General features: G+C 54.5%; 1 protein-coding gene across 2 annotated transcripts in view; it reads right to left on the reverse strand.

The window, feature by feature from the left end:
• VSTM2L (V-set and transmembrane domain containing 2 like) overlaps nt 1-19930 on the reverse strand; it is a 45236-nt gene extending 25306 nt beyond the window's left edge. Inside the window, exon 1 of one of the 2 annotated variants that reach the window (XM_050917751.1) lies at nt 19758-19930. In XM_050917751.1, the coding sequence (XP_050773708.1) occupies nt 19758-19848 (91 nt within the window). In that variant the 5' untranslated portion in view covers nt 19849-19930. The remainder of the gene's footprint in view (nt 1-19757) is intronic. The other variant, XM_050917750.1, reaches the window with a different exon arrangement.
• Between the last annotated feature and the right edge of the window lie 6815 nt (nt 19931-26745).

Below are 26745 nucleotides of genomic sequence, written 5' to 3' on the forward strand. Positions count from 1 at the left end.
ATTGCTTTAATGAGGGTTATGATGTTACTGCCTCTGATTGGTGTCGGTTTCAGCAAAGTTGGCACCTGGCAAAGAGCTGGAGAAAGGCCCAGGAAAGTGATAAACAGTTTGGGGTCCCCCTGGAGGGAAATCCTAGGAAAGACTGATAGTGGTGTAGCCTTAGGAGGAGATAAGGACGACTGTGAGGGCCTTTTATAGCAATGCAGCGCAGACTCTTTCTCCGACAGCCCTTTCAAGCTGTGCTGAACCTGCTGTGCTGACCAGCACTCCAAAAACACAGTGCAAGGTGCAGGAGAGAGAAAAGCAGGAGCACTTCATAGGAAAGCCCCCGAGACCTTTGCTTCCTGCCCCTGGGATCAACAGATCACCCCAGTGCTGCTAATCAGGGGACCTCCCTGTGCCATTCCTACACAAGGACCTGGTGCAAGTACTTGTGCATGTGATTCTAAAATTCAGTTTCCACAAAAGTCTGTGCACAAAATTCACTTTCCAAGACTATTTGGCCTGGTGAAAACTGATCGCACAAGTGTTCACAGAGAGATGGAGAAAGCAAATTTACTAAGAAACTGGAGCCACAACATCTGCAGTGTAATAAATGGCAGCTGCCGATGTACTCTCCAAACCGTGCTGCCACTAGGGGCAGGCCAGAGGCAGAGACAAGGGTTGGACACCCCTGCCTAAAAACTACTGATAGTTTGAGACCAACAGTTCCCTGGTTTCCTCTCCCATATTCTCCATAGCTGCTCAGGGCGTTCACTCCAGCCTGAGCAGGTTTTCCAAGGACAGACATGGCAGGGTCCTGCCTTCTCAGACTCCGACTCCTGTTCCCAGGGCAGAGCAGAAAAGGAAACTCAGTGGGATACCCATGCAGGCCAATGCTCCTGTCCTGGATGAGTCTGTAGAGGCTTTGCCTGTGCGACTGTCTCCCTCTAGGGGCCAGTCACCAACAAGCAGAACCGGCTGTTACGCTCCAGCTGCCCTGACTGCCAAAAGCTGGGAATGGGCAACAGTGGATGGATCACTTGATGATCCTCTGGTCTGTTCATTCCCTCAAGGCATCTGGCATTGGCCACCGTCGGAACAGAGGATACTGGGCTAGATGTGCCCTTGGACTGACCCAGTCTGGCCATGCTCGTGCCATTCCTTACAGCCGATGGAGTTACTGGCCCAGGTTTCTATGTTCGACTCGTGGGGTTGTGCATCCACAGGCTTGGCTTGTGGTGGGCGCCAGAACCTCAGTGCTCTAATCCCAGCTCCCACTGCAGCCCTGGGCTACACTCGTCCTCTTGTGAGTAGCCCCATTCACAAGGAGGGTCACAGGCAGGAGCAAGTCCTTATCCCTGTTCTCCATGGGGCAGAGAGGGGAAGGCTGCTCTCCCTGGGGAGCTCAGAGGGCCCGTTGGGTGAGGATGGTGCACAGACATTGCAAAGCGCTCCAGAAATGCCGAGCTGTACGCCCTTCCCTGACATCATCTGGAAGTGCCCAGCACGCTGCACCTGCCCCACCCTGTTGGCTCTGGAGCTCTGGCCCCTTTGCACCTTGCTCTGCTCCGCCCCCCCCCCCCGACATTGGTGCTGCCTTCTCTTAGCCAGCAGGCAAAGGAGAGAGTGACTTTAACAGGCTTGGTGCTCCGATGGTTTATAGCCACTGCCTGTCATAAACCGAGGAAACCAGGATCGATAAATCTCCCAGGAAACAAAAATCAGGGGAAATAAAATGAACTCAATGGGGAAACATAGATAAACGGAATTGAAAACGCCTGCTGGGACAGCCTGGGGCTGTCATAACCCTGAGATATACTGGTCGCCTCGCTATCTCCCCACCGCCGCACAGCCCAAGTCCCGGCAGGGGAGGGCAGCACAGACCAACCCACCAGGGTCGCTCAGCGCAGCCGGGCACTCCTGGCACCCAACGCAGAATGAGACACCCCGGGGAGAAAGGGAGGGCGCGCCCAACCGCCCAGCACTTTCCTGGGAGGTGCTTAGCCACACTTCTCCCTGCAGGGGCTGCCCCCCAGTCTGTTCCTGGGGCGATCTGCAATCCAGGCCAGGTTCGCCTCTCAGCTAGACTGGACTCCAGGTGAGCACAAGGACCTGACACCAGCTCTCCCTTGCTGAGGGCTGAAGGGGGAGCAGGAGGAACACAGAGACCAGGCCAGGCTCTCGGCCTTCCAGAAATGGCCCCGAATCCATGGTGTGTGGGGAGCGGGACCTTGCTAGACAGTGACACTGCCTGCTCCTCCCATGTCCCTCTCCCTCAAGGCTGGCTCTTGCTCCCTCTGACATGAGCAGGAGATTCGCCATGTTCCTTAACTGGACCAGAACTGGGCCAGGGACCCAGCTCACAGCAGCAGTGGGCCCCATTCTGCTCTCAGCTGCACAGGAGTAAAGATGGAGCTGCTCCCGGGACGCAGGCGGGCAACAGCTCAGAGCCTGCCTTGTGCTCTGCAATGCGCTGGGCACATGGCCGCCCTGTGTGGGAGTGGGCAGAGCTCTTCTCCTCCCTGTTCCACCTAAACAATCAGCAGGAGCAGCCCCCTGGGGCTGCCAGACATGTGCAGACTTGGGGACCCAATATTTTGATTACGGGTCTTACCAGAGCACAGACAGCTCCTATGTGACAGCCGCAGCAGGCTTCCTAACAGAGCATCCTTTGGAGATAACGAGATCCCCACTAGACAGCTGGGGCACCAGCCACGGGCTCCCCGGCTTGTCGCAATGGCTTGGGCGACGCTTGCGACCTGCCTTTGCCAAGCTGACAAAGCACAGGCTGAAGCAGCCCAGGGCAGGACAGTCTCATAACTAAAGGACTTTGCCATCGTCACACAGCTGCTCTACTGGGGGAGGAGCAGACGGAAAGTGAATAACCAACTTGTGCAGGTGCCCAGTAATTGCCTCTCCTGGCCTGGCAGTCCGGCCTGTGGCAGAGGCTCCTCGCTATGTGCCAATATACTGAGGCCTTGGCTACACTGGCGCTTTATAGCGCTGCAACTTTCTCGCTCAGGGGTGTGAAAAACACCCTCCCCCCCCCGAGCGCAGCAAGTTACAGCGCTGCAAAGCGCCAGGGTAAACAGTGCCCCAGTGCTGGGAGGGGGAGGGGGCGTACCTGCAGCGCTGGGAGAGCTCTCTCCCAGCGCTGGCACTGCGACCACACTCACACTTCAAAGCGTTCCCGCGGCAGCGCTGTGTAGCTCTAAGTGTAGCCGTACCCATAGATTCCAAGGGCTCTAACAGCGCCAAGAGGCTAAAATATCTCGAGGCTCATTAGCAGAGCTCGTTAAGGCCGGCAGTGCCAGGGGCCGCTCTCCGGCACATTCTCTCTCAGCACTGCTTTCCCGGTCAGGTTTTAAGCTCACAGCATAACTGCAGCCAGGGGAGAGGGCAGGGTGGGTTTGCAGCTTCCTGAAGTGCTGTGCCTGCATTTCACCTGTTGTCCCCTCCCACCAGTGGGATACCCTGGAGAGAAGGCAGAGCGAAATCCCAGCCCAGTCGCTCAGACAGGAGTTTGTCTGTCTCAGTGTTTGGTCCAGGAGGTAAAGACAATGCGGAACTCTACAAAGGACCCTCTCGGTCACTGCAGGAGGCAATAAGCGTGTGACATCAGCCCTACACACACAGACCGAACCAGCGCTCGCATTCAGCCTCCCAGCTGGGAGAGGGACGATCTCGCCACCAAGTCTGAGGCCCTAATTTACACGTTCAAAGCTGTAAGTCGCGTGCACCCTTCACTCAAAGTCAGGTCAATCCCCTGCACTCCGGAGCAAAGCTCTGTGCCACAAGCAGGCGAAACAGAAACAGAACACAAGCTGCTCCGGGGGGGCATCAGAGGAACAAACAGAAACCAGGCTACTGCTGGAGCTACCTAGAAGGCAAAGGTCTTTTCCAAGTGACCATTATCAACCACAGGAGGCCAGTGGGAACCCCTCCCCCAACAGCCAAGTGGCCCTGGCAGGGTGGATGCGGTTGGTACAATTATTGCTCAGCCAGGTAGTTTCCCCTGGGTGACAAACTGACAAATCCAAAGACAGTCCATTTGGTTCAAACCAATGCTGAATTTTTTTTCCCCACCATGAAATGAAAAAAAAATTGCTCAGGGGAATAAAATGCCTGGAACGGCAAATCAAAGCCACAGTTCCAAACCTCTGGTGTTCAGGATTTTTTCAACCAAAACTATTCACCCAGTTCTGCCTGAATGCACCAAGTTTCAGTGCCCGGAAAGCGTATTTGTCAGTGAATTTACTATTCACAGAACAAAAGTTGTACGGCTCTAGTCGCAACTGCAGTAAATGCTTGTGCAGATGAACACCCAGCAGCTCACAGCGCCTGCATTTGCTACAGCCGCGTGTGTCCTTTTCTAACAATTTGGGCCTACAAGTTTTTCATGCATTAAATAACATTCCTTCTCATCATTAACAACCTGCCTGGAAGCTTCACATTTCACAAATTAACCTCCCATCTGGTGCCTGGACTCCCTAGATACTCGGGGAAATGCAGCAAGGTGTAGCCTCCTTCTCTGGATACCATTTTGCAGCGGTGGCACCTCAGAAGATACAGTTCCAGCTCCAGCAGGTTCCTAGGGACCATGCTGGGTGAGGTCTATGATGGCAGGCGTTCTCAACCAGCTGCCTTCTCACACTGCGACCAGCGAGGGTGGGCCTGGCTGGATCCCAGTTGGACGGGAAAGGGATGGCATTGAAAAGGTGGAGAACCGTTGTATGGTGAGGTAGATATGGAATTCTGTTCTGTTGGCTGGGACATGAAAACAAGTCCCACGCTCATTCTGAAAGCGGGAAGGAAGGGTTTCATGGGCCATTGCTCAGTTTTAGGGTTCACATTCCCTTCAACAGAAATTCACTCGAGACAGCTGAAAACCCTCTGTGAAAGGCCCCGAGTGCTTTCAACACACCTGGCTAATGGCAAGGCTGTAAAGTCAGCTGTTTAATCCCCAGCTGACTCGCCAGTCTAGGCAGCGAGCGGTAGCCCATCACAAAGCATTTGTATTATTAGTTACTCGTTTTAGCAGAGCTGGACCAGGACCTGACTGTGCCATATGCCGAACAGACAGACCAAAAGGATAGTGCCTGCCCCCGAGAGCTTCCAATCTCAGTCTAACTCAGGAGACACCAGATTGCTTCCTTGTGCTCCTCCTTTGGTCTGTCTGTAGCCATGAGACAACAGGGCTCAGTGACAGGCAGCAGGCGCCACCCAGCAGTGGCATCATGGTCAGGAGAATTTTTGGGAGGCGAATGTGTTAGCTTTGCAGATGTTTGGGGAGTTCTCCCCAGGTGGGAGGGACAGCATGGCAGAAAACAGGAGCCTGCTTGTTTCAAAATGTAACGAGCGATGGAGGCTGGTGCCACGGGCCAATCTGAAATGGGCACTGATGCCACGATAGCAAGTGAGAGATGACAGGGAGACAGGGGACTGACTGTGAAGGGCCCTGAAAGCGAAGTCAGGCAGCTTATGTTCAGTGCAGGAGAGAGGAGGAGCAGTGGAGGGATGCAGAGAGGGAAGTGACGGGGGAGGAACGTGATCGTTGCAGCAGCATTCTGAAAGGAGACGGGCAGGGCAAGACTGCCTGTGCCAAGGCCAGAAACATGCCCAGTGATTGCGACACAAGATGAGAAGAGCATGTAACGGTGTGGAGGGATGGGGAGGGACGTGCCTGAGAGCTGGTACGCAGGAAGAGCCAGCAAGGCCTAGACACAGCCTGCCGCCCTAGTGAGAGGTCTGAGTGACAGGCAGGACAGTGGAGAAAGGAGGCAGCAGGCAGGGCTTTGTGGGGGAAGATTGGGAGCGCTGGTTTAGAAGGGCAGAAGGTGACAGAGGTAGGTCTATGGAGCATCAGTGGAGAGATGGTCGCTGAATTTGTGTTTGTGGATGAGATCACCCAGAAAGAAGGTGCAAAGGGAGAACAGGAGAGGACCGAAGACCGAGCCCTGTGGAGTCCCACAGACAGCTGGAGGGGGAAGAGGAGGATCTGCTGAAGGAGTGATTAGGGAGAGGACAGAGCCAGGGAAGCCAGAAGAGCACCAGATTGCAAGAAGCGCCTGGCCAATGGCATTGAAGGCAGCTGACAGGCGGCTTTGTGGGTCCAGCACTGGCTCTGCGATTTGGCTAGGAAAAGGACTCTGGGAGCAGTGGCCCCAGTGGAGTGCGAGGGGTGGAAACCAGGCCAGAGAGGAACCCCAGACAGCGCCAGTGAACAGCAGAGTCAATGAGCTCAGAGATGAAAGAGGAACGGGGCGATACTTGGAGAGGTCATGGGTGGGGGCTTTGTTCCCTAGACTTGAAAACGAGAATCACAGACGGACTCAGGTCCACCAGGCAGGTTTATTGCTAATGGACCCAATTAGAAAGATATAACCCCCCCTGCCTGGGGGCTTCAGTCCCCGGGGGGCGAGTGGGTAAGAGACAGGGACTCCCAACCCTCCACCCCTTCCTCGTGCAGTGGCTGGGATGCAGCAGCAGAGGAAGGAGCATTCTCAGCTGCTGCAGGGACATTGATGGGGATAGCAGACGAATTACAAACCTAGGGAGACTTAAGGGGGAAAAACCACTCTGGCACTTGCAGGATTGTGCTCGTTGAGCAGCTTCTCCAGTGGGATTTCATATCATACAGCGGGACAGGCTCAGGGGGAGGGAGAGGAGATTCTTACTGGGGGGCCTCCTACTCATGGGGGTCCTGCAAGCAGGCCCAGGGAGGGAGAAAACTCTATTGACACGGCCCTAATACTAACCCATCCAGGGGCAAAGTCTGCTGCGATCCAAGCAAAGGGAGCGAGGAAGCCAGGGTGTGAGGGATACTGGAAATCCCAGGAGTAAGAGGCTCCCAATTCCAGAGCAGAGGATGGTGCCGAACAAAAGCAAGGCACAGCAGCAGGGCGGAGGGAGCGGCGCGTGCAGGACTTCAGCAGCAGACAGGCAGAGCTAGCTGCCGCGCAGCCGGGCGACTGATCTCAGCCAGCACAGGTGGGTTTAATTAGCAATAACTGGAGTCCACCAGCGTCTGCGGAGAGTGGATGATCCAAGAGACAGGTGAGCCCCTGCAATGCCAGCGCTTTGCCTGAAATCACCATACTCACTACTATGCAGACACAGCCTCTTTTCACCCTAACAATAAACCCCACAGCCAGGCCCAGGTCTACAGAAAAACTCTCCTGATCAAGGCGTTCCTGCCTGGCTGGAACCAGCTCTGAGCAGCCACAGGTTCCCCTCTGATTACTGTCCACTTGGCATTTGCAACAGATCAACTGGGGGCAGAGATGGAAACAAATCCAGTTCACTGTCTCCTCTGCCTCTTCCCTCCCCGGAGCCTGGAGTGGGAGCAGTTATCCTTGTTGCCGAGATCAACACTGGTCCCCAGGCAGCCGGTGGCCAGTGCGGCTCAGACAGAGAAGCACGCGGCAGGCGCAATCTGTTTGTTTCTAATGGGGGAAAGCAGAGGAGCCAATGTTCAGAGACACACAGAGGCTCACTAGCGCACAGAGCAATCAAATGGCTTTGTCTATATTACTGAGAAGCAGCTTTGTGGAGAGTGGGTGGCTTCTGAAGACTGAACCAGGGTGCTGCCTCATCTGTGCCCTTCACTGGAATCCCCTTCACATTAGCCTGAGCTACTCAGACCCTGCAGTGGGAAAGCAGGGGCCTCTCGCTGGAGATCTTTCAATTCTCAATGCTCGGCTTCAACCCAGGCCGGGTCTGCGACATCGGACAGCAGTGTGCTGGCCTGCGCACCATGAACTGGGGATTCCAGTGTGTGCCCATCGCTTAGCCTGTGCCTGTGCCCATCCCGATGGTGGCTCAGCGCTTCTGCGGTTTTAGGGCACAGAATCCTTCCTCACAACTGCTGCCCTTGGCAGCAGCCTTCCCAGAGCGCCCAGCACTGAGCGGACTCCGGAGACAAAGGCTAGATTGTCTCTGGGCCCAGCTTTGCTCAGCGTGGGAGTGAGGACATCAGGAAGCTGCTAGAAGCTTTGCAGCTCTCAGAGTCAGCTCCAGCCCCAATGGGACTGGGGGTTGCTTGGCAGCAGCTCTGGGTCCACACCTGCCACCCAGAGCGACTGGAAAATGGGTTCCCCATTCCACAAAGATTTTCAAGATAGTGAAAACTTGTCCTGGTCCAAATTGGGATGAAAAGTTGTAATCTTGAAAATTTTCACAAATTCCAATAGAGAAATGAACGAACAGAAATTCTCTTTGGGCCATTTGAAGTGATGCGTTTTGATTTGGACCGTCTCTTTTGTTAACGTTTGTCTAAATTTACTAAAATTTCAAAACCAAAAACTGTTTTGACTCAAAAACCAACAATTCAACAGTTCCAAAGTTTTTTTCCCAGTAATGTTTTGAGTCGGGAGAGATGTCTAACCCGACCCTGTTTTGGTTTTGACTAAACAATATTGTTTGCTAGGAGAAAAAAAACAGTGGATCTGGCCCCTCTCTCAAGTCTGATCCCCGGCTGGGGCCAGCTTGCAGGATGCTTGCACAGCTGATGCTCTGCGGTGTCTCCTCTGAGGACAGACACAGATGCCCAGAACCTCCAATGAGCCTTTAATAACCATCCTGTGAAGATATGTTCTGAACGTTGTAGCTCAAACAAACTGGCCCACAGGTTAATATTTGTGTAAACACGTATTGAAGGGCAATTAAAGATGTACAGTAACTCCTCACTAAAGTCATCCCGCTTAATGTTGTTTCTTTGTTACGTTGCTGATCAATTAGGGACCATGCTGGTTTAAAGTTGTGCAATGCTCCCTTCTAACGTCTTGGCAGTCGCCTGCTTTGTCCACTGCTTGCAGGAAGAGCAGCCCGTTGGAGCTAGCTGGTGGGGGCTTGGAACCAGGGTGGACCAGCAGCCTCCCATCAGCTCCCCACTCCCCAAGTTCCCTGTCCAGCAGGCTAACAATTGCAGCTGTCCCTCCCCCCACTGCCATGTGCTGCTCCTGCCCTCTGCCTTGGAGCTGCTCCTTGACTCCTGTTGCTGTGCTGAGGGGGAGGGAAGGAAGAGGGGGGCTAATATCAGGGTGTCCCTCTCCCCTCTGCTCCTGTACCCCACTTACCCAATCTTCCACAGAGCAGAGGATGGGGCACACGACAGACGGAGCTTCTGGGCAGCAGCAGCTGCACCTGTGGTCAGGTCTCAGCTTGCTGATCTAATTAACAAGGCAGTGTACTTCTGACCCCACTCTTCATACTTAAAGGGGAAATGCGCATCTCTCTCTCTCACACACACACAGGGTGTGTGTCTCTGTCTGCCCTCCCTCCTTTCCTGCTGCCTTGTACAGCAGAATGTGAGAGTTAACCCTCGAGGGCTCAGCCAATTGCTAGTCCATCATTTAGCAGTAAGGCATTCCCTGGAAGTACCCCACCCTCTGACTCCTCCACCTCAACCAAGCTTCACAATTATCATCACTGTGTACCAGTATTGAATTGTTTGTTTAAAACTTATACTGTGCGTGTGTGTATTGTGACAGACCCAGACCAGTGTGGTACAGGAGTCTGGTAGAGGGCAAATATACTGGTCCCTGGGTGAGTAGTTTTCTGTTCCCTGAGTGACCAGAGCAGGGGCTGCACTAGAGTAATCAGGAACTTGCTAGGACCAATTAAGGCAGATAGGCTGATTAGACCACCTGCAGCCAATCAAGGCAGGCTAATCAGGGCACCTGGGTTTAAAAAGGAGCTCATTCCAGTCAGGCGGGAGGAGCCAGAGGAGAGGAAGTGTGTGTGAGGAGCTGGGAGCAAGAGGCACAAAGAGCTGAGACTGAGAGGCTGTGCTGCTGGAGAACTAAGGAGTACAAGCGTTATCAGACAGCAGGAGGAAGGTCCTGGGGTGAGGATAATGAAGGTGTTTGGAGGAGGCCATGGGGAAGTAGCCCAGGGAGTTGTAGCTGTCATGCAGCTGTTACAGGAGGCACTATAGACAGCTGCAATCCACAGGGCCCTGGGCTGGAACCCAGAGTAGAGGGCGGGCCTGGGTTCCCTCCAAACCTCCCAACTCCTGATCAGACACAGGAGAAGCTGACTGAGACTGTGGGGAAGATCACTGAAGTGAGCAAATCTGCCAGTAAGCGCAGGACCCATCCAGGTAGAGGAGGAACTTTGTCACAACATATATAAAATAGTCTTTTGTCTGGTGAAAAAAGTTTCCCTGGAACCTAACTCCCCCATTTACATTAATTCTTATGGGGAAATTGGATTTGCTTAACATCATTTCACTTAAAGTCACATTTTTCAGGAACAGGACTACAACATGAAGCGAGGAGTTCCTGTATTGGACATTTGCAAAAGGCATATTAATTACTGTGTTAGAGCTTTAGCTTGCCTGTGAATTATTTACCCCGATGAACCATGACTGACTCTAGTCAATCAGAGGCATCTTGCTACATCTACATGAGCCAAAGGCTTCTCCTCTGGAGTTTGCAGTGGAACCCCCCCCCCCGAGCGGACCAGGAGCATGGTGACTTGGCCCCACCCCTGAGGAAGTGTGATGGTTGTACAGGGAACTGGGTGTTTTACATAGATCCGTGTGGCTGTTTTCTGAAATGCCCAAAGCTGCCAGTGCCCACTACGTAGGCTCGGGGTCAGCTCTCCAGCGGTGCTGAGTCCCTGCAAGTCGTACAGATGGACATGGAGCTGCAGGTGCTCAGCACTTGTGAATATCAGGGGTGAAATCCTGGCCCTACTGGAGTCAGTGGGATTTTGGAGAAGAAAAAGGATCAGGAGACAGGCTCCTTGCAGGTTAAATAACAACGAAGCTCAGCCCGACACTAAGGCCTCTGAGCTCTGGCTGCTTCCACTTGCAGTGAGAACTTACAGCCTGCCCTGGAGCTGGGGAATTGTAATTTTCCACGTTGGGATGATAAAAGCTGCTCCCTGGCTCAGGCGGCTGAAGGCAACACGCGGCACAGAGCACCTGCCACCCGCCCTAACAACAGGGGGCTCGAATGAAACCAGCGGGCCTTTGACTCCAGCAGCACAGACAGCGCCACTGATGAGTTTGCAGGGAAAAGCACAAGGCAGGCGCCTGGGCCACTCAGAGAGAAGGTTCACGGCTGACATCCTTGAGCCTGTCATTAGCAGGACCCACGAAGGAATCACGGGCAGACAGAGCCGGAGACGCAGAGGCAGGAAAGGTATCTGAAAAGGACGGGGAGGGTGCGAGGAAAGCAGGCTGCTCCCAGGAAGGGAGAGGAAGAGCGGGCAGACACAAAGAAAGGCGGAGCGGGACTTTGTATCACTAGTTCTCTAATTTCTCCGTACATTCTGTACTGCTGATCTCTCACATTATGTGCTGGGCTGCGAGTGAGGGTGGCTTATTCTTTCCTTTCTCAGAACTCGTCATAATTCAGTTTTTTTATAGTTCAGTGAGTCAAGGTGCTCATAGAACTAATTGCCAGCTCAGTCTCACTCGTACACTAAGCTATTCCCCCTCCTGGGCTCCGCTGCCACGTCACACCAGCCAGGAGCAAACGGCTCAGTCCCACTCCCGGCTGGGGTTAGGGAGCAAAGCTGGGATTCTGCAATTTAATTATAGCTCCCAGTCAGCACCGCCAAGGGCTATGCGAATGCACCCTGAGAAGCCTGCTGTGGCTGGGAGGTACCATTGACCAGGTGCTGGCCCATCAATAGCTCAATGACCACTGCTCCCGGCCGGCCCCACCATCCCCTGGGCCTGCGTCCCAGAGTGGCCATGTTCTGCCTTCTGCTGCACCCGTCAGCCTGCTGCTGGGATGGCAGGGGGGCAAACCAGGGCAGAGTTAGGGCCAGGTGTTTAGGACCAAGTTTCACGGCAATGCTATGTGTGAGCCAGCACATGCAGCCGGACGTGGTCGGGAGGCAGCTCACGCAGCTGAGGGCTGAGCGAGCATCTAGGGTAAAATCGCCCACCCTGCCTAGAGAGTTGGGAGCCTACGTTCCGGTTTGAAAGTGACTTGGGCACTCGGGGGCCTGGGTCTCCCAGAAATCAGTGGGGTTTAGGCTGCTTCACCACTTCAGCCCTTTTGAAAATGTCTACCTGTGTTCTACCCCAGGAAGGCCCCTGCTTTAATTTACAACTTCCTGTTAGTCCTGGGAAACCTTCCCAGCCCTGCCTCATGGCCAGCCAAGGCGTGATGCCATCACCTCGCAATTCAGCCCCTTCGCCCCTCTGGGCCATGCCCAGGCCTGGGGAGAAGCTCGCGTCCCTCGCGCCAGAGCTTCTCTTCAGTGGGCTCCTCTGCACAGAGGGGTCAGGGGCTCTGGCTTCCGCAGCAGTGTGTGAAGGCGTGTGTGTGCGTGTGTTTACACATTACTCGCACAAACACCCAGTGCCATCACGTGAGCAGCCTGCAGGAATTGCCAGGGCCCGTCTAGTTAAAACTAACCACAGCCACTAGCCCCTCTGACTTCACCCATCTGTTCCAAGTCCTGGCTGTCCAAATTTCTCCTCTCCCCGACCCCAGTGCAGCTCACTTCCAGCCTGTGCCACTGAGCTCCCCAGGCCCGCGAGAGGAGCCTTTGCCGCTCTCAGCCCGGAGTGCTGCGAAGGAGACAGACGGCGAGTTGGGGAGGGAGATTGCTCAAGGGAAGAGGCTGAGGCCGGACTGTGCCATGGAGAGTCCTGGGTGTTTCACTGGAGAACCGGCTCCTTGGGTCTGCTCTCCCTGGCACGGAGCAGGAGCGCTGGAGTCAAGGCAGGAGCTGGTGTGGAGCCAGGAGCTCCCTCCAGGGCCATCCCCAAACTCCCAATGGGGGATTTCTCCCCACACTTCTCAAGCCGTAGACAAGCCCTTACCTAGTGTAGAAAACTCATTGCTCTTCCCCTCGGCCGTCAGCTCTGCCTGGCGCAATCAGCTGCTGCTGCGCTGGAGACACCTGAGCCAATCCTGATTCACCGCACACTCCATAGCGCGAGAGACAACCCTACATCACAGCAGCTGCACTCCAGCATGGACTGCACAGCAGTGTCATGACGTGCCACGCTTCTCACCAGAGACCTGGAAGCCAACGCTGGCACCCACCCGGCTTGTGAGTTGTGTGCCATTGTGGGGGTGGGGCTGGGGTTTAAACCACCACAAGCAAACAGCTAGTTCTGCAGACTCGGTGGAGCTTTCTTCTCCCACTCACCTCCTGACAGCCTGATGGGATATTACATAGAAGGTGATGTACAGTCACGTACCAGCTCTCAACATGCCTCAAATTGTAGCACTTGTATTTTAAATTAACCCATCCCAAATCCCCCTCGAGCAACCCCTATCCCCCCAAACACCCAGCCACTGAAATGCCTGGTGATAGAGGAGAGTGTACTTGGCATATTACAGATATTCACGTATCACACGCATGCAAATCCCTGCCCCCCCCCATCCCAGCGAGGACTGGGACAAAGGGTTCTCAGCAGGAGTTTGGGGTGGTAGCATCACTGACAGTGGCACAGCCGAGAGCTATGCACTCTGCATGAGTGCCCAGAAAGCCATTCCCCCCCACCCCGGGGGGCACCCTCCATTGCAGAAAGCCTCTTACGCAAACGTCTCCCACTGGGATTATTTTACAGCCCTTCACCTGGCACCTCCCTTGCCATGAGGCCAGCTGTATAGTGCTCATCCACGACTGACGGAGATAGATGGAGCTCCCATTCCCATGATGTACCACAATCCCAGCCCCCAGCTCCCGATAGCACATGGGCTTATCAATCTAAAGCTGGGACAATCTCATGCCCAGTGGCCCAGGCCTGTGTCTTGCCCCATAACCTGGGTAATTCTGGGAGAGAACTGCCATGTTTGGAGGGCGGAGGAAACATCTGTCTGGCAGCCTGATTTATTTTTTTTAAACTGGTGATTTGCAGCTTCTCCTGGGCTGGAGCCATTAGCTGGCAGCTCGGGGGAGGGAGCATCAGCAAGCAGAGGCCAGGTGCTCAAAGGCGCATGATAAATTCATTATTACATGGCTCAGGTTCAGCACCCAGCCCCCCTTTCCTCCCCCCGCCCCCCACACTCAATATTCTTCAAAGTACCCCTGAAGCTACGGGGCACATACCAAACCCTGACAGTGGGAATCCAGTGAGTTTGTCGCTGCCACTCCCCTGCTCCTGTCTGTGCACAGCGAGCCTGATCCTGTGTTCACCTGCAGCCCCAGCCACTCACCACTCACAGGAGCTGGTCTCATAGCCCCTGCTCCTACTCCCATTAATGCCGATGGCAAAACTGCTTTGACTTCCACAGGAGCAGGACTGATTCCACAGCCAGCGCTCCCAGCGCTGTGCCTGTGAACCCCGGGGGCTGCAAAAGGAGTAAATACAACAGACAGTGAGCCACACGCCAAAGGCCTTTTCTGTCCTACGGCTCTGCCATGGTAACCGGCCTTGGACTCCCTTATCTCTGGCTAGAGGTGGCCTCCGCTTCCCGGGGGCAGACACCTCGCGGGCTGGGTGCCAGGGCATCGCTAGCATAAACCACAGGGCAGTGCCGAGCAAAGGGAACAGCCAGGGCGCTTAGGCAGGTGTGTGTGCGTGCAGAGGGGGTACAGCACATTTAAAGCAATGCATCCCCATTTCTGCTGTGAATTTCAAGTAGCCCTCTAGCCTGTGCAGACGCTGCTCGCTCCTGCTTCATGCCTCTCTCCACGGACCAACGGATGGAAGTGGGGTCGGGGCTGAGTGCAGTTCTGATGCCAGAATGCACTCAGGGCATCTGAACTACGGCCATTTCTCCACATACCCTCAGCATGCTGTGCCTGTGCTCTCTCCTAAACGGGCTGGGCAAGGTTCTCTGGCCTGCATTGTGCAGGTCACACTAGATTATCACAGTGGTGCTGTCTGGCCTGAGAATCTCGGAATGAATCTGTTTTTAAAGAGCCTGCTCCGGGGGAAAGCTGATGCTAGGTCATCAAGAATGCATCACAGCACCGAAGGCTGATGCACGAACATAGCACTATGACTTCCTATGTCACAGGCATGAGCAGAGGGGGCACCGATAGCTGTGAGAGTGGCAAAGAGGATTCAGCTTCGAAAACGACCAGATACAGACGCTTAAACAGAAGGTATCTTTCTCCTTTGTCCCTGTGCAGAAGTCCTTGCTCAGTGATCTGTAAGTCACTCGCTTCATTAACAGCATGATGTGCAAGGCCACACACACACACACACACACACAGAGCAAATCTTGAAATCAGCACTAAGCCCCCAGAGAAAACCACAGAATCTCAGTTGTGGAGCACATCTTACACCCAGAAAGCTCCCCAAATGCCTTACTAACATAGGGCCGAATCCTGCTCCCATCACAGTCAATGGCAAAACTCCCACTGACACAGCAAGGGGAGGATCTTGTGATACGTTACACAAAACAAAAACCAAAAAATGCAACTAACGTGGGGATTTTGACCAGGGCTGGAGCTTACCTTGCCAGGGAGCTGGAATTACCACAAACTGGTGTGTATTTCTAACAGTTCACTGTTCCCACACAGGGGAAAAGGCCTCTTGTCCCCATGGGAGGCTTCACCGTTGCAAGGGAAGGAATGCATGGCAGAAATCATCCCTGTCCCCCATTTCAGGCCCCTCCCAAGAGGTGACACTTCAAGGGAAGAGACATCCAGCAGCCTAAATGTGAATTAGTTTGGGGTCACATTCCTGTCTCTCCCACCGTTCTCTTCCAGAAAGAACAGAGGAGAAGCAGTTAGAGCAGAAAACGGGGCACCAGGACTTCTGGGGCTGTTCTGAAAACTCTACCAGTGACTCTTGAGGGGTCCCTGGCAAGACTCTTCCAGCCAAAGCGCCAGATGCTGCCTCAGATTTGGAAGCTCAGCTGGAGACACCATGGCCTGGTTTTCATGGAGGTTGGGCACCTGCAGCTCCACATTATTCCCAGTGGAGTGGTGGGGGAAGAAAGCCAGGGCCACGTCATCTCAAGCTGGGCACCCAAAATAAACAAGGCATCAACAGCCACTGGAGAGAGTGCTGCTCTTGGCTCCTCTGGTTCTGCCAGGTCCTGCTGCGTCCTGTCCCCCAGGCGCTGGCCACATTCACTGTCACTGGGCGCTCCAGGAAGTCTGGTGATGGGAAAGGAAACAACTTGCGCCATCCTACGTCAGTCCGTGCAGCTGGCTGAGGGGGCACATGCCTGTCCAGGAAGGACCAGGACTAAGGCAGCATGAAAGGACCAGAAACCACTGGCCTGGTCTGTTCTGCCTTAGTGAGTCCAGTGACCAAGGACCATTATCACAACCTTCGCCTCCGCGTGCTGCACAGCACAGAGCATTACCCAAGGGCTGCTGGGAACAGGAGAGGAAGATAAAAACTAGAACTTCGGTTAAGGCCAAATTCAAGCCAGAGGAGGCGGCTGTGGTCTGGGTTTGGAAAGGGGCATATTATCCAGGGTCAGGGAGAGGCTGCACCATACAGCAGCAGCAAAGGTTCTTCCACCCCCAGGGATGTGAACAGAGAGAACCTGGACTAGGCCAGAGTGAGAGAGCCGCCTACCCTAGTCACCACCCGAATCACACCAGCCTGAAAGAGGAGCACTCCTGAGACAACGCAGAAGGACGCAGGGAGTTTCCAGCTCCTGGTTAAATCAAGGTCCCTGCCCTGTCTGCCAAATTCTTGGGAACGGCACCCATTGCTCCAGTTGATTTGCTGCCTGGTTCGTGGAGAATTTTTAAATGACAATTAGCTGTCATTGTCCTAATGTGATAATTCCCACTGTCTTGCCCATCATATGTCAGCCTTCTTCCAGGGAAAGTTAAGCACCGACATTTGATGGGGAAGGGATGTCAGAAGTAATTGTCTTGAACGACTGCATGAGAAGCAGCAGAAAAAACACATCGGATGGAGAATTCCCACCAGGAAGCTTGAAAAAAATCCCGAAGAATGCAGAGTGTTTCTGAAAGTAATTGCTAGAATAATCATTGGCGTGTGCGACAAAGGAGAAGGGCAGCACCGTGGGGAATCAGGGCACAGCTCCCTTAATCCTTCAGCCGTTAAACTAACTGGCTCATTGATGTAAGACACTCACATTTGCAGCTGATGCAGAGAAGAAGGCTAGATTCTCCTGCTCTGGAACGCACACTGTTTACCAGCTGGCTCTTTTCCTTCCGGGCTCCGTGCAGACAGACAGACTGGGACTAACCCACGTCTGAAAACCAATGGCACCAGCCCAGCGTGCGCACACTGTCTGCAATGGGGGCATGAATAATTGAAGGAAGTAGCCTGAAGAAGAGCAAGGCAGTGCTGTTTGTGGAGGAGTGACAGGACGTACAATGCAGTAGTGGCTCCCTGCTCGGGGGCAGGGCATAACTAGCTCAAAGCAAACCCTTTGTGGTGAGGACACGGGGAGGGAGTTTGAAAGAGATTTGTGGAGAACAGCCTCTTTCAGCCAGGTGGGCTGGGATCACATTGCTCAGGCTTGCAATGCAGAGGAGGATGGGGGGACAAACGTACCCACATACCCTTGTAAAGGAAGACATATTGTGTATATTACCGTAACACCTAGCAGCTGCAGTCACAGACCATTCATAAGAAACCTCTCGGAAGCCTGCTGAGCATATGGTGCATTTTCATTCCAACGCCCGGCTGACGCCTTTGGAGACAGGATTTAAATATTGCATCCCTAGAGCACATGTTCTGGTTCGAACTCTCAGCTGCAGACAGGGGCACTCAGGCTGCTGGTCCCTCCCCCAAAAGCCTCTTGTGCTTCCACATAGGTCAGAGGCAGAGGCACTTCTCAGACGCCGTTCCTCTCACTCCAAGAGGCTACCCGGCCCTGGCTTGCACCCACCAAAGTCAACAGGCATGTGGAGGATCAGGCCCGGAATGAAGACAAAGCACACCGGGCTGTTGTTTTCTGGAGTAACCAGTTTGATGTGCCCCCTGAATTGCCTGATGCCTGGTTCCAGCCCTGTCCTGCCCTGCAGGATCACTTGCTCACTCCAGGGAGGCTTCCAGGGCTCTGTTCTCCCCTCCTCTGCCGCTGCTTGGGGAAAGCTGTACCAGTGACTAATGAAATGATCAATCTCCAATCTGCTAAACAGCAGTTTATCCAGGCTTGCAGCACACGCAGCTTTTATCAGATTGGTATTCACCTGCTGAACACAAATGGCTTATTATACATGACCCACTTACTCACTGCATTTCAGGATCCTTAAGAAAGGTTCTGTTGTGATTAAGTGAGTTGCTGCGGAACTGCCCATGGTACAAAGCCCTGTAAGGAGGCTCTGAAATGCACTCACCCACTCCCATCTTTTTTCTTTACAGCAACCATTTCAGTGCCTAGTCGTCTATTGCTGAATTTCTGCGGGAGCTAATGGAGGCAGATCTCTGTCTCTGGCACCCGCTTCCCAAGCACCCGGGGAAGGCCAGCAATCCCAGGAAATGCTCCTGGTTTCCCAGGCACTAGCACAAATGACAGATTAGTCCTGAAGCATGACAACACATTGCTGTTCATCCCTGTTAGACTGCAGGGCATGGTAACGATACACTGCGCAGCAAGGCAGTCCTTCTGCGCGCCAGGCAGCCATGGAACGTGGCTCTTAAATAGACTGGAAGCGCCTCAGGGCAGGGACCAGCTTTCACTCTGTGGGGTCCCGGTTCTGATGGAGGCTCCCATAGCTAACCCAGGCTAATAGACCAGGCTACCATCACCTGATCTGTGAGCTCCTGGTTTTCCCCAGGGAAGGGTGAGGGATGTAACACACATCCAGCTCCCTGGCTCCAACAGGGAGGAGAACCCAGAAGCGAGTGTCTCTTTCCCACCTCCTCCGGTGCGGGATGCGCTCCTGGGAGCTGCTTGGGAAGTCCTCATGGGAACCAGACACTAACTGTGGAGCTGTGCACAGAAGGGCTCTCCCATGTTCCAGCTCCAGGAACCAGGCCAGGGGAGGGAGGGCTTCCGGACTGCTCTGCTTGGGAATCAGGACGAAGCAACCCAGGCGCTTCTCGCTGGAGCGAGGGCAGGCCGGGGAGCGGCGAGGGGCTTGCAGTGGCTCGTGGCTGTGTGAACAAGGCGACGCGGATAATCGGACCCCCCGGAAGGGCTGGAAAGCGGCAGCAGCTGAGCCCCGGAGACGAGTCACTAACTTTTCCTCGCTAAACTCCTGGCAGACCAGGGTCTCCCGCGAGCTCCCGCGCCGGCGTCCCGGACCCGGGTCTCCGGGCGCGCTCGGCTGCTCCTGACCCCGAGCGGGGCTGCCTCCGCCGGGGCTGTGCCCGGTCCCTGCCCAGCCCGGGACAGGCGGACCCGCTCCGCTCGCTGCTGCCCTGCGCCGGGGCCGGGGCCGGGTGCGCAGCACGCAGCGGGGAGCCGCACCTCAGGCCGCCCCCCGCACACGGCTCCGCAGCAGCCCCCTGCCCGGCCGGCTGCGCCCCGAGCTCGCTTCGCAGCCCCGCGAGCCCCGGCTCGCCCAGCCGGCCGGACTCAGCGCCCCCGCCCCGGGGGGAGAAGTTTCCAAAGCCCCGCGCTGCCCCCCGGAGGCTGCCCCCGGCCCCGTCTGGCCTCCACCCTGCCCGCTCCCTGCCCGGTCTCTGCCCCAGCCCGGTCCCGGTCCCTGCCCTGCCCCTGCCCGGTCTCTGCCCCAGCCCGGTCCCTGTCCGGTCCCGGCCCCTGCCCGGTCTCTGCCCCAGCCCGGTCCCGGTCCCTGCCCCTGCCCTGTCCGGTCCCTGTCCGGTCCCTGCCCCAGCCCGGTCCCGGTCCCGGCTCGGTCTCTGCCCCGTCCCGGTCCCGGCTCGGTCTCTGCCCCGTCCCGGTCCCGGCTCGGTCTCTGCCCCGTCCCGGTCCCGGTCCCTGCCCGGCCCCGCTCACCGTTGGCCGCGGGGGCCCGCGCCGGGGCGCCCAGCTGGAGGTAGAGCCCCAGGTAGTGGAGGATCCCCAGGGTCAGGCCCAGGGCCCCCATGGTGCTCGGGCTCCGTCCGCCTGCCCGGCTCACATGGGCTCGGGCCGCTCCGCAGAGCCGCCGGGGCTGCTGCCGCGCTGCTGCCGGAGACTGCGGGACTCTTCCCTGCCGCGGAAGGCTCCGCGCTCGGTGGCGGCGCCGCGGTTCAGCCAGAGCCCCCCCCCCCGGCGGAGGGATCCGAGCGCTTGATTTAGCATCAAAGTTTTTCCCGGGGTCTCATTGGCCGGGCCGAGCCGAGCCGAGCCGGGTCGGGTCCCAGCGCCGGGGGCTCCAAGGCACCGGGGGGCCGCTGGCCGTGGCCGAGCCGCGCTGCCTGGCCGGGGGGGCGGGTCCGGATTTACCCCCCGCGCTGGCCCTGGGGGGGCTCGGGGTGCGGAGCCCCTGCGCTGCGCCGTGCACCGGCCGGGCCAGGGGGCCCCTTGCGCGTCTCCTGCTTCCCGGGGCGCGGCCCGGCCCGCACGGACCAGCACCGCGGACAGCGCCCGCCCGCTCCCTGCCCCGGGCGCCGCTCCGCGATGCGTGGGAAGGGCCGGGGGCGCCGCGGGGGTCCTGGGAACCCAGACTCGGCCCGGCCCCGCCCGGCCCCTCAGCGCCCCCCCGGGAGCCTCACCTGGCCGGGACTGCGGGGAGCGAACCCGCGGTGCAGCAGCCCAGCCCCAACCCAGGAACATAGACCGGGGGGCACCCCAGGGCCCCGGCCACGCGTGACAACCTGGGGGCTAACCCTGCCCTTCCCCCCGGGCCCTGGCACTGAACTCCCCGGAGCCCAGGCGGCAGATCGGAGCCTCTGCCCTCGAGGGCCTGGGGCAGGACCCGGGACTGGGACAATCTGGCTGTGTCATAGGGTGACCTGGCAGCACGTGTGAGAAATCGGGACAGGGCCTGAGGGGTAATAGGTGCCCCTATGAGAAAAAGCCCCAAATGCTGGGACTGTCCCTATAAAATCGGGACATTTGGTCACCCCACTTTGTAGCTCTGGAGTGGGGTGATGTTATGAACTCTGACCCTTCATGGGTGGCTGCCTTTGCTGTGTTCCTCCTGCCTCCCCCGCGCTAAGGAGGGGACTGGCGCCTGGGGATCCCCGTCTAACCAGCCTGCTGGTAAAGATCAGCGCCAAGTGACTCGCGCACAAACAGTGGCTGCAGCAGCTTCCCTAGGGGAGAGGGAAGAGTGGAAAGAGGTGTTAGTGCAGGCCTCTAAAAACAGAAATGGAGAAGTGAAAGGAGAGAGATGAGTCCTGAGGGAGGGGGAACCCTTTGACTGTGGTATGGGTCCAAACTGGGGGAAGCTGGCTGGCTGTACAGGTCAAAGAGGAGATTTGCTCCTCCTGAGCGGGAGGAGTAAGGTCTGGTAGAGGGGAGCTAGAAACCTGAGGAGACTGACCAAATCCCAAAGCCCACTCAAGAGTGTTGAAGAAACCCAGGCAGAGAGTGGAGGCCTGTAGTTATTGTGTTGCCTAGAGGAATATAAATCAGAAGGTACGGAGTGTAGAAAATTGATATGGGAAGCAAAGGGACACAAAGAAATCTGCAGCCTGCAGCATTATGAAAAACAAGGAATTGTTAAAGTATTTTAGGAACAAAAAGAATCCTAGCAATTATATCGGTGCATTACAAGATGCAAATGGTAGAATTATCCATAATAATGCACAAAAGGTAGATGTGTTCAATAAATATTTCTGTTCAGTATTGGGGGGTGGAGGGAACAGATGATGTAGTCGTATAACAACACTGTTTCCATTCTGCTAACATCTCAGGACGATCTTAAACAGCAGATTAAAAAAATATTAACGTTAATGTTTAAAATTAAATATTCACAAGTGAAGAGGGAAGGTCCTGTACATCTGGGGTCAGGCTTGAGTTATGAGGGATTACAGGTATGGCGTACAAGGTGTGCCGGAGCAGGGCGGATTTGACCTGGGAATGTCGCAGGGGGGTTACATTGGGGATGGGGGACTTCCCTTGAAGGAAGCTCCCTGAGCTGTAACCTGAGCCGGGAGGGGGGTTGGGAGAAGTGACACCTTCTGCCTGGGAGACTGAACAAAGGAGAGGAGGAGCAGGGGGAGGGGAAGAGAGCTGCTGGAGGAGATTCTGTTTTCAGTCTTGGGCTGGGGGGTGCAACGCAGGGAACCCCAAGCTGGGGTCTAAGCTCCCTGAACCTCCCAGAAGGATTTGATTGAGGGGTCCTGGTTGTACCTACACGCTCCGCTTGGCACTGTGTTCCTGTCATCTAACAACCCTTCTGTTTTACTGGCTGGCTGAGAGTCACGGTGAATCTCAGGAAGAGGGGTGCAGGGCCCTGACTTCCCCACACTCCGTGACACAAGGATCACGAGGTACATACATATCACATCACCCACAGACCCAGATTGGGGTGTGGGAGTTTTTAAAGTGTCGGGATAAGTGGGCTCAGGTACGCCACCCATGGAACGTATGAAGAGTCCAAGTCAGTATTGGTGTAGTGAATAAGTACATGGGTGGGGTGCGTCCCTTGGATACTACATTTTAAAATCAGCAGGGCTGGTTAACTTGCACTCAAGGGTTTAGAATATTTTAATGTATTTTCATGTTTCAAGCAATGAGGTTTGTGGTGCTCTCCTATGAACCAATTTGAGTGTCTCAATCCTTGGCAGGGGAAGTTCCCTGCGTGCCCAGGTTAGATTTGTCTTTGCCCAGTATAACACACAGACAGTCCTAAGGAGAACACTTTAGACTATCCCAAGAAGAGCATCAGAGCTGCCTAGTTTTGTGCACTGCTTCGCATCATGGTACCCAGGGCCCTCTCAGCATTATAGGCCTCAGGAAGCCATTCCACCCAGAAGCCCTGGACTCCCAAACCTGCAGGCCTCAAGTTAGCCTCAAGTCCTTATTTAGACTCCTAAATTAGCATCCTGCTTCATGGAGTCAGTGGGAACCGATCGATTCTCAGCACTTTCAAACATTTAGTCACGCCCTTAAGTTGCCTGCCTATGGATTTAGGACCTAATTTTAGGCACTATGGGGTGAGAAGCTTGGCCAGAGGTTTTAGTTCCCTCTCTCGGCAGGGGTGTGCACTCACCCCATCTCCACTCTCTCCCTTGTCCTTTTAACAGCCGCTGGGGGGTGGCAGCCAAATCCTGCCCTGGTTGCTGCAGCAAGGAGAAGCAGAGAAGTAGCTCCAGTCACTCTCGCCCCAAGATCCTGCTGCCAGGACACCCTGGATTCAGGGAGCATGTTGCTGCTTGTGCACCACTATCCAGCGGTGCCAGAACAGGAGGGCCAGGGGGCAATTGCCCTCCCACTTTTTACAAGCCATATGGGTGAGTGACCAGAGGTGGGGAGATCTTGTGGAGGAGCAGAGCTTCTGGGGAAGGGGCGGTCCAAGGGCAGGGCCTCAGGGAGAAGGGGTGCTGCAGAGGCAGGGCCTTGGGGGGCATGTTCAGACACCAGTGACCTCCTGCTGTTAGGGAGCCTTCTGCTGGCCCTGCCACTGCCTGCAAACTCAGCATTTGCTACTGCTGCTGGTAACACAGGCACTAGTGCATTGGTTCTCAACCTTTTTTTTCCATTTGCAAATCCCTTTGGAAATTTCATATAGAGGTGCAGCCCCCTCTGGAAATCTATCGTCTGTAGCTATAGCTGAAGTCTGTTCAGTCAGTTTGCAGACTCAGTCTGTCGTAGAGCCCTTAGATGTAGTCTGCGGCCCCCTGGCAATCCACAGGTTGAGAACCACGCCACTAATGCACAAGGAGAACAAGAGCTCCTGTCCCAACCACCGAACAGGTGGACCTGGGCCCTGCTACCTCGTTCCACCTTCTAATGCATTGTAGCAAGATCTGACTCTGCTGGGGAAAAGGCTCCTTATGGTCCCCAGTCCCCTCCCACAGCCAGCTCAACAAGGAAGCACAGGCCAGGACCAAGTCCCTTCCGGGTGCTCAGCCACACCCACCAGAGCTAAGGTTACCAAAGGTTCTGTCAAAACCGCATGTGCACATGCTGTTAAGCTCCTTACTCCGCTGGGTGTAACGTTTTTCCATGGTGGGGCTGTGCCTGAAGGAGAAATTGTTCTGGGAAGTTTGAGATAAATTCCATCTTCTGTTTTCCAGTGGCAGGGGAGGGAGAGAACACTTCCAATTAGACTACCTTATTTTATCTCCTGGATTTTCTGGTTAAGTGACATAGCTCAATCTATTACAGTTAATACAGTAACACATAGAAACCAATACCCTCAAAGAGAGATTTTAAAACACTGCATTACTGGCGGCTGTTTGCAGGTAGCACCCACAGCTTTTTGTAAGAAAGGATTTCTCATAGTGTGTCACAAATCACAACTCCAGCAAGTTCCTCTTCATAACAAAAAGCTTAATAGGCTCCAATACAAGGCTGGAAGTATTCTCGATCTACTGTATATTACCAAGCAGCAATACTCTAAGTAAATCCTATTTTGATGATTTCATTATGGTATTTTATAGGAAGACAGACCCTTGAATGTACTTTCCCTCCCCCACAATGGAAAATGTATTATTTATAGTGAAATAAAAGAAGCCGGCAGCACTAGACTCTGACAAAGACTAGGCAATAGCTCACACACCCCTGTTTGCTTTAGCCAGTGGGATGCTGCATGATCCCAGCCAGCACCGGGGTTCTAGCACTGCTGTTTTATAACGATTATTGTAACGATTAGCGCAATGCATTGTAATCGTGCTGCCTGGGGACAGCAAGGGTATGATCCTGAAATCCTCACTGAGGCAAGGCTCCCATCAATAGCAGTGGGCGTGCTGTCTGAATAATGGCGGCGAGACGTGGCTCATATACAATCTAAGGCCCGCGTGAGTGAGGAGAGACACTTTGCACCGACGAAGTGGGTATTCACCCACAAAAGCTCATGCTCCAAAACGTCTGTTAGTCTATAAGGTGCCACAGGACTCTGCTGCTTTTACAGATCCAGACTAACAGGGCTGCCCCTCTGATACTTTGCACCGTGGCACTTTCTTGCTATAAAAGATGTTCAGGAAATGATTTAACACAATGGGTCTGATTCTGATCTCATTTACACTCATGTAAACAGGGCCACTCAGAGGATTCAGGGGGCCTGAGGCAAAGCAATTTCGGGGGCCCCTTCCATAAAAACAAGCTGCAATACTCTAGAATACTATATTCTCATGGGGGCCCCTGCAGGGCCTGGGGCAATTGCCCCACTTGCCCCCACCCCCTCAGGGCAGCCCTGCATGTAAACCTAGGAATAACTCCACTGACATCAACGGAGTTTTCCCACAGTCCAGCAGCATAACAGATCAGAATCAGGCCCACTCAGAGGGCACGACCTATAACTTCTGTCAACCTGCTCTAGAAAGGTAACAAAAACACAAATAGGAGCCCGCAGGCAACATATCACCCGTCTAAATACCAAGCTTCTTCTCTAAGTCACAGCTACTGTCTTCACTCCTCTGATGGTATCTGTGCACTGCACAGGAATCCAAATGACATTTCCTCTCTAGATAAACAGTCAGAATCAGATTATGTCAGGTATTGCTGAGAGATGACAGACACCTCCCCCCCACTCTTCAAAGAGATTCTTTAAATTGGACTTGAAAATACAACAGTATTTCTTCACCCTTTGCTCAGCGGGATTTCTCCCACAAGTGGCAAAAGTATTTCTCATATTACCACCCTGGAAGGCAGGGTCCCTGGAGGTCCAGCTGAAAAAAGTGCTAGACTATAGACCATGTAACTACTGACTGTGTAATACCAACATTACACATCAATAGGTTTTAAAAAATTCTGCATTCTGCAATGTTTTCCACCTGTCAGAATAAATCTCCCATAAGGACAGAGCAGAGAGCATTGATCTCTACTCAGGTTCATTACTCCTCTAGGATTTGGGCAGTGGGGGGCAGGAATAAAGAGCAATAATTGATCATCCTGGCCAGGCTGTAGTTTTGTATTTGATGATGCTCAGACAGCTGGTTGCAGTTTAGAAGGTTCTTGCTCTGTAACATCAAAAGTGCAACAGCATCCAAGGCAAAGCTCAAGGAGCTCCTGGTGGATAGGCTCTTGGAACCGCACAGCAGCCTGAGCAACTTTAGAGAGATTTAAAGTTTTAAGCAGATTATCACAAAACCTTGGGAGTCACTTGTCTCCTAACTTCAAGGGAGGCCTTGGCTGTAGAAAAGTGAGGGCATCTCTGCTGCATCAGTCTCCTTGTGCAGGAATCCCACTAATTTTAAATCATTTCAGTAGAATCCCACTTCAGTGGAGCATTTGCTGCACTTGACCAGATCACCAAATAGGGCGGTGGAGGCAGGTGCAGCGAAAGCAGAAGCCTGCCCCACGTGGGCAGAGATTCAGAAGACAGCGAGAATACTCCACAATCAAGTAACTAGCTGTGCAATGTGGCACATGGAGGAAAACTTCTCCCCAGTCTTGGCAAAGCTCACTTTACAGTCAGAGACATGAGAACTGGTTGCCTTTAGCCAAGTAGAACTGGAAGAACCACCCAGCAGTGTGTAACAAGCATACAGCAGAGTTAGCTAAATCACAGCAGCGTGACCTAAAGTGATGGGCTGGGGCTCAGGAGACCTGGTTCTGGTCCTAGCTCTCCTGCTGGTCTACTGGGTGCCCTTGGAAAAGCCACTTCATCACTCAGTGCCTCAGTTTCCCCATCTGTAAAATCTGGACAATTATGTTTACCTCTTTTGTAAAGTACTTTGAGATCAAAAGTTGAGACATGCTTTACATGAGCTAGATATTATGATTATTATTACGGTAATGGATAAAGCCTCCCAGTAGGTGAACGTTCACCTCTTGAATACCAGTAGGAATCCTTGTCCCGAGGTACTGAGAGCCCAGTCCTGCCAGGTGTTCTCTCTTACCTGGCTGGTCGTACCTGCTGAGTGACATGCAGGGAGCATACGTATTG

The sequence above is a fragment of the Gopherus flavomarginatus genome, chromosome 11, assembly GCF_025201925.1.
Source record: "Gopherus flavomarginatus isolate rGopFla2 chromosome 11, rGopFla2.mat.asm, whole genome shotgun sequence".
Taxonomy (NCBI): Eukaryota; Metazoa; Chordata; order Testudines; family Testudinidae; genus Gopherus; species Gopherus flavomarginatus.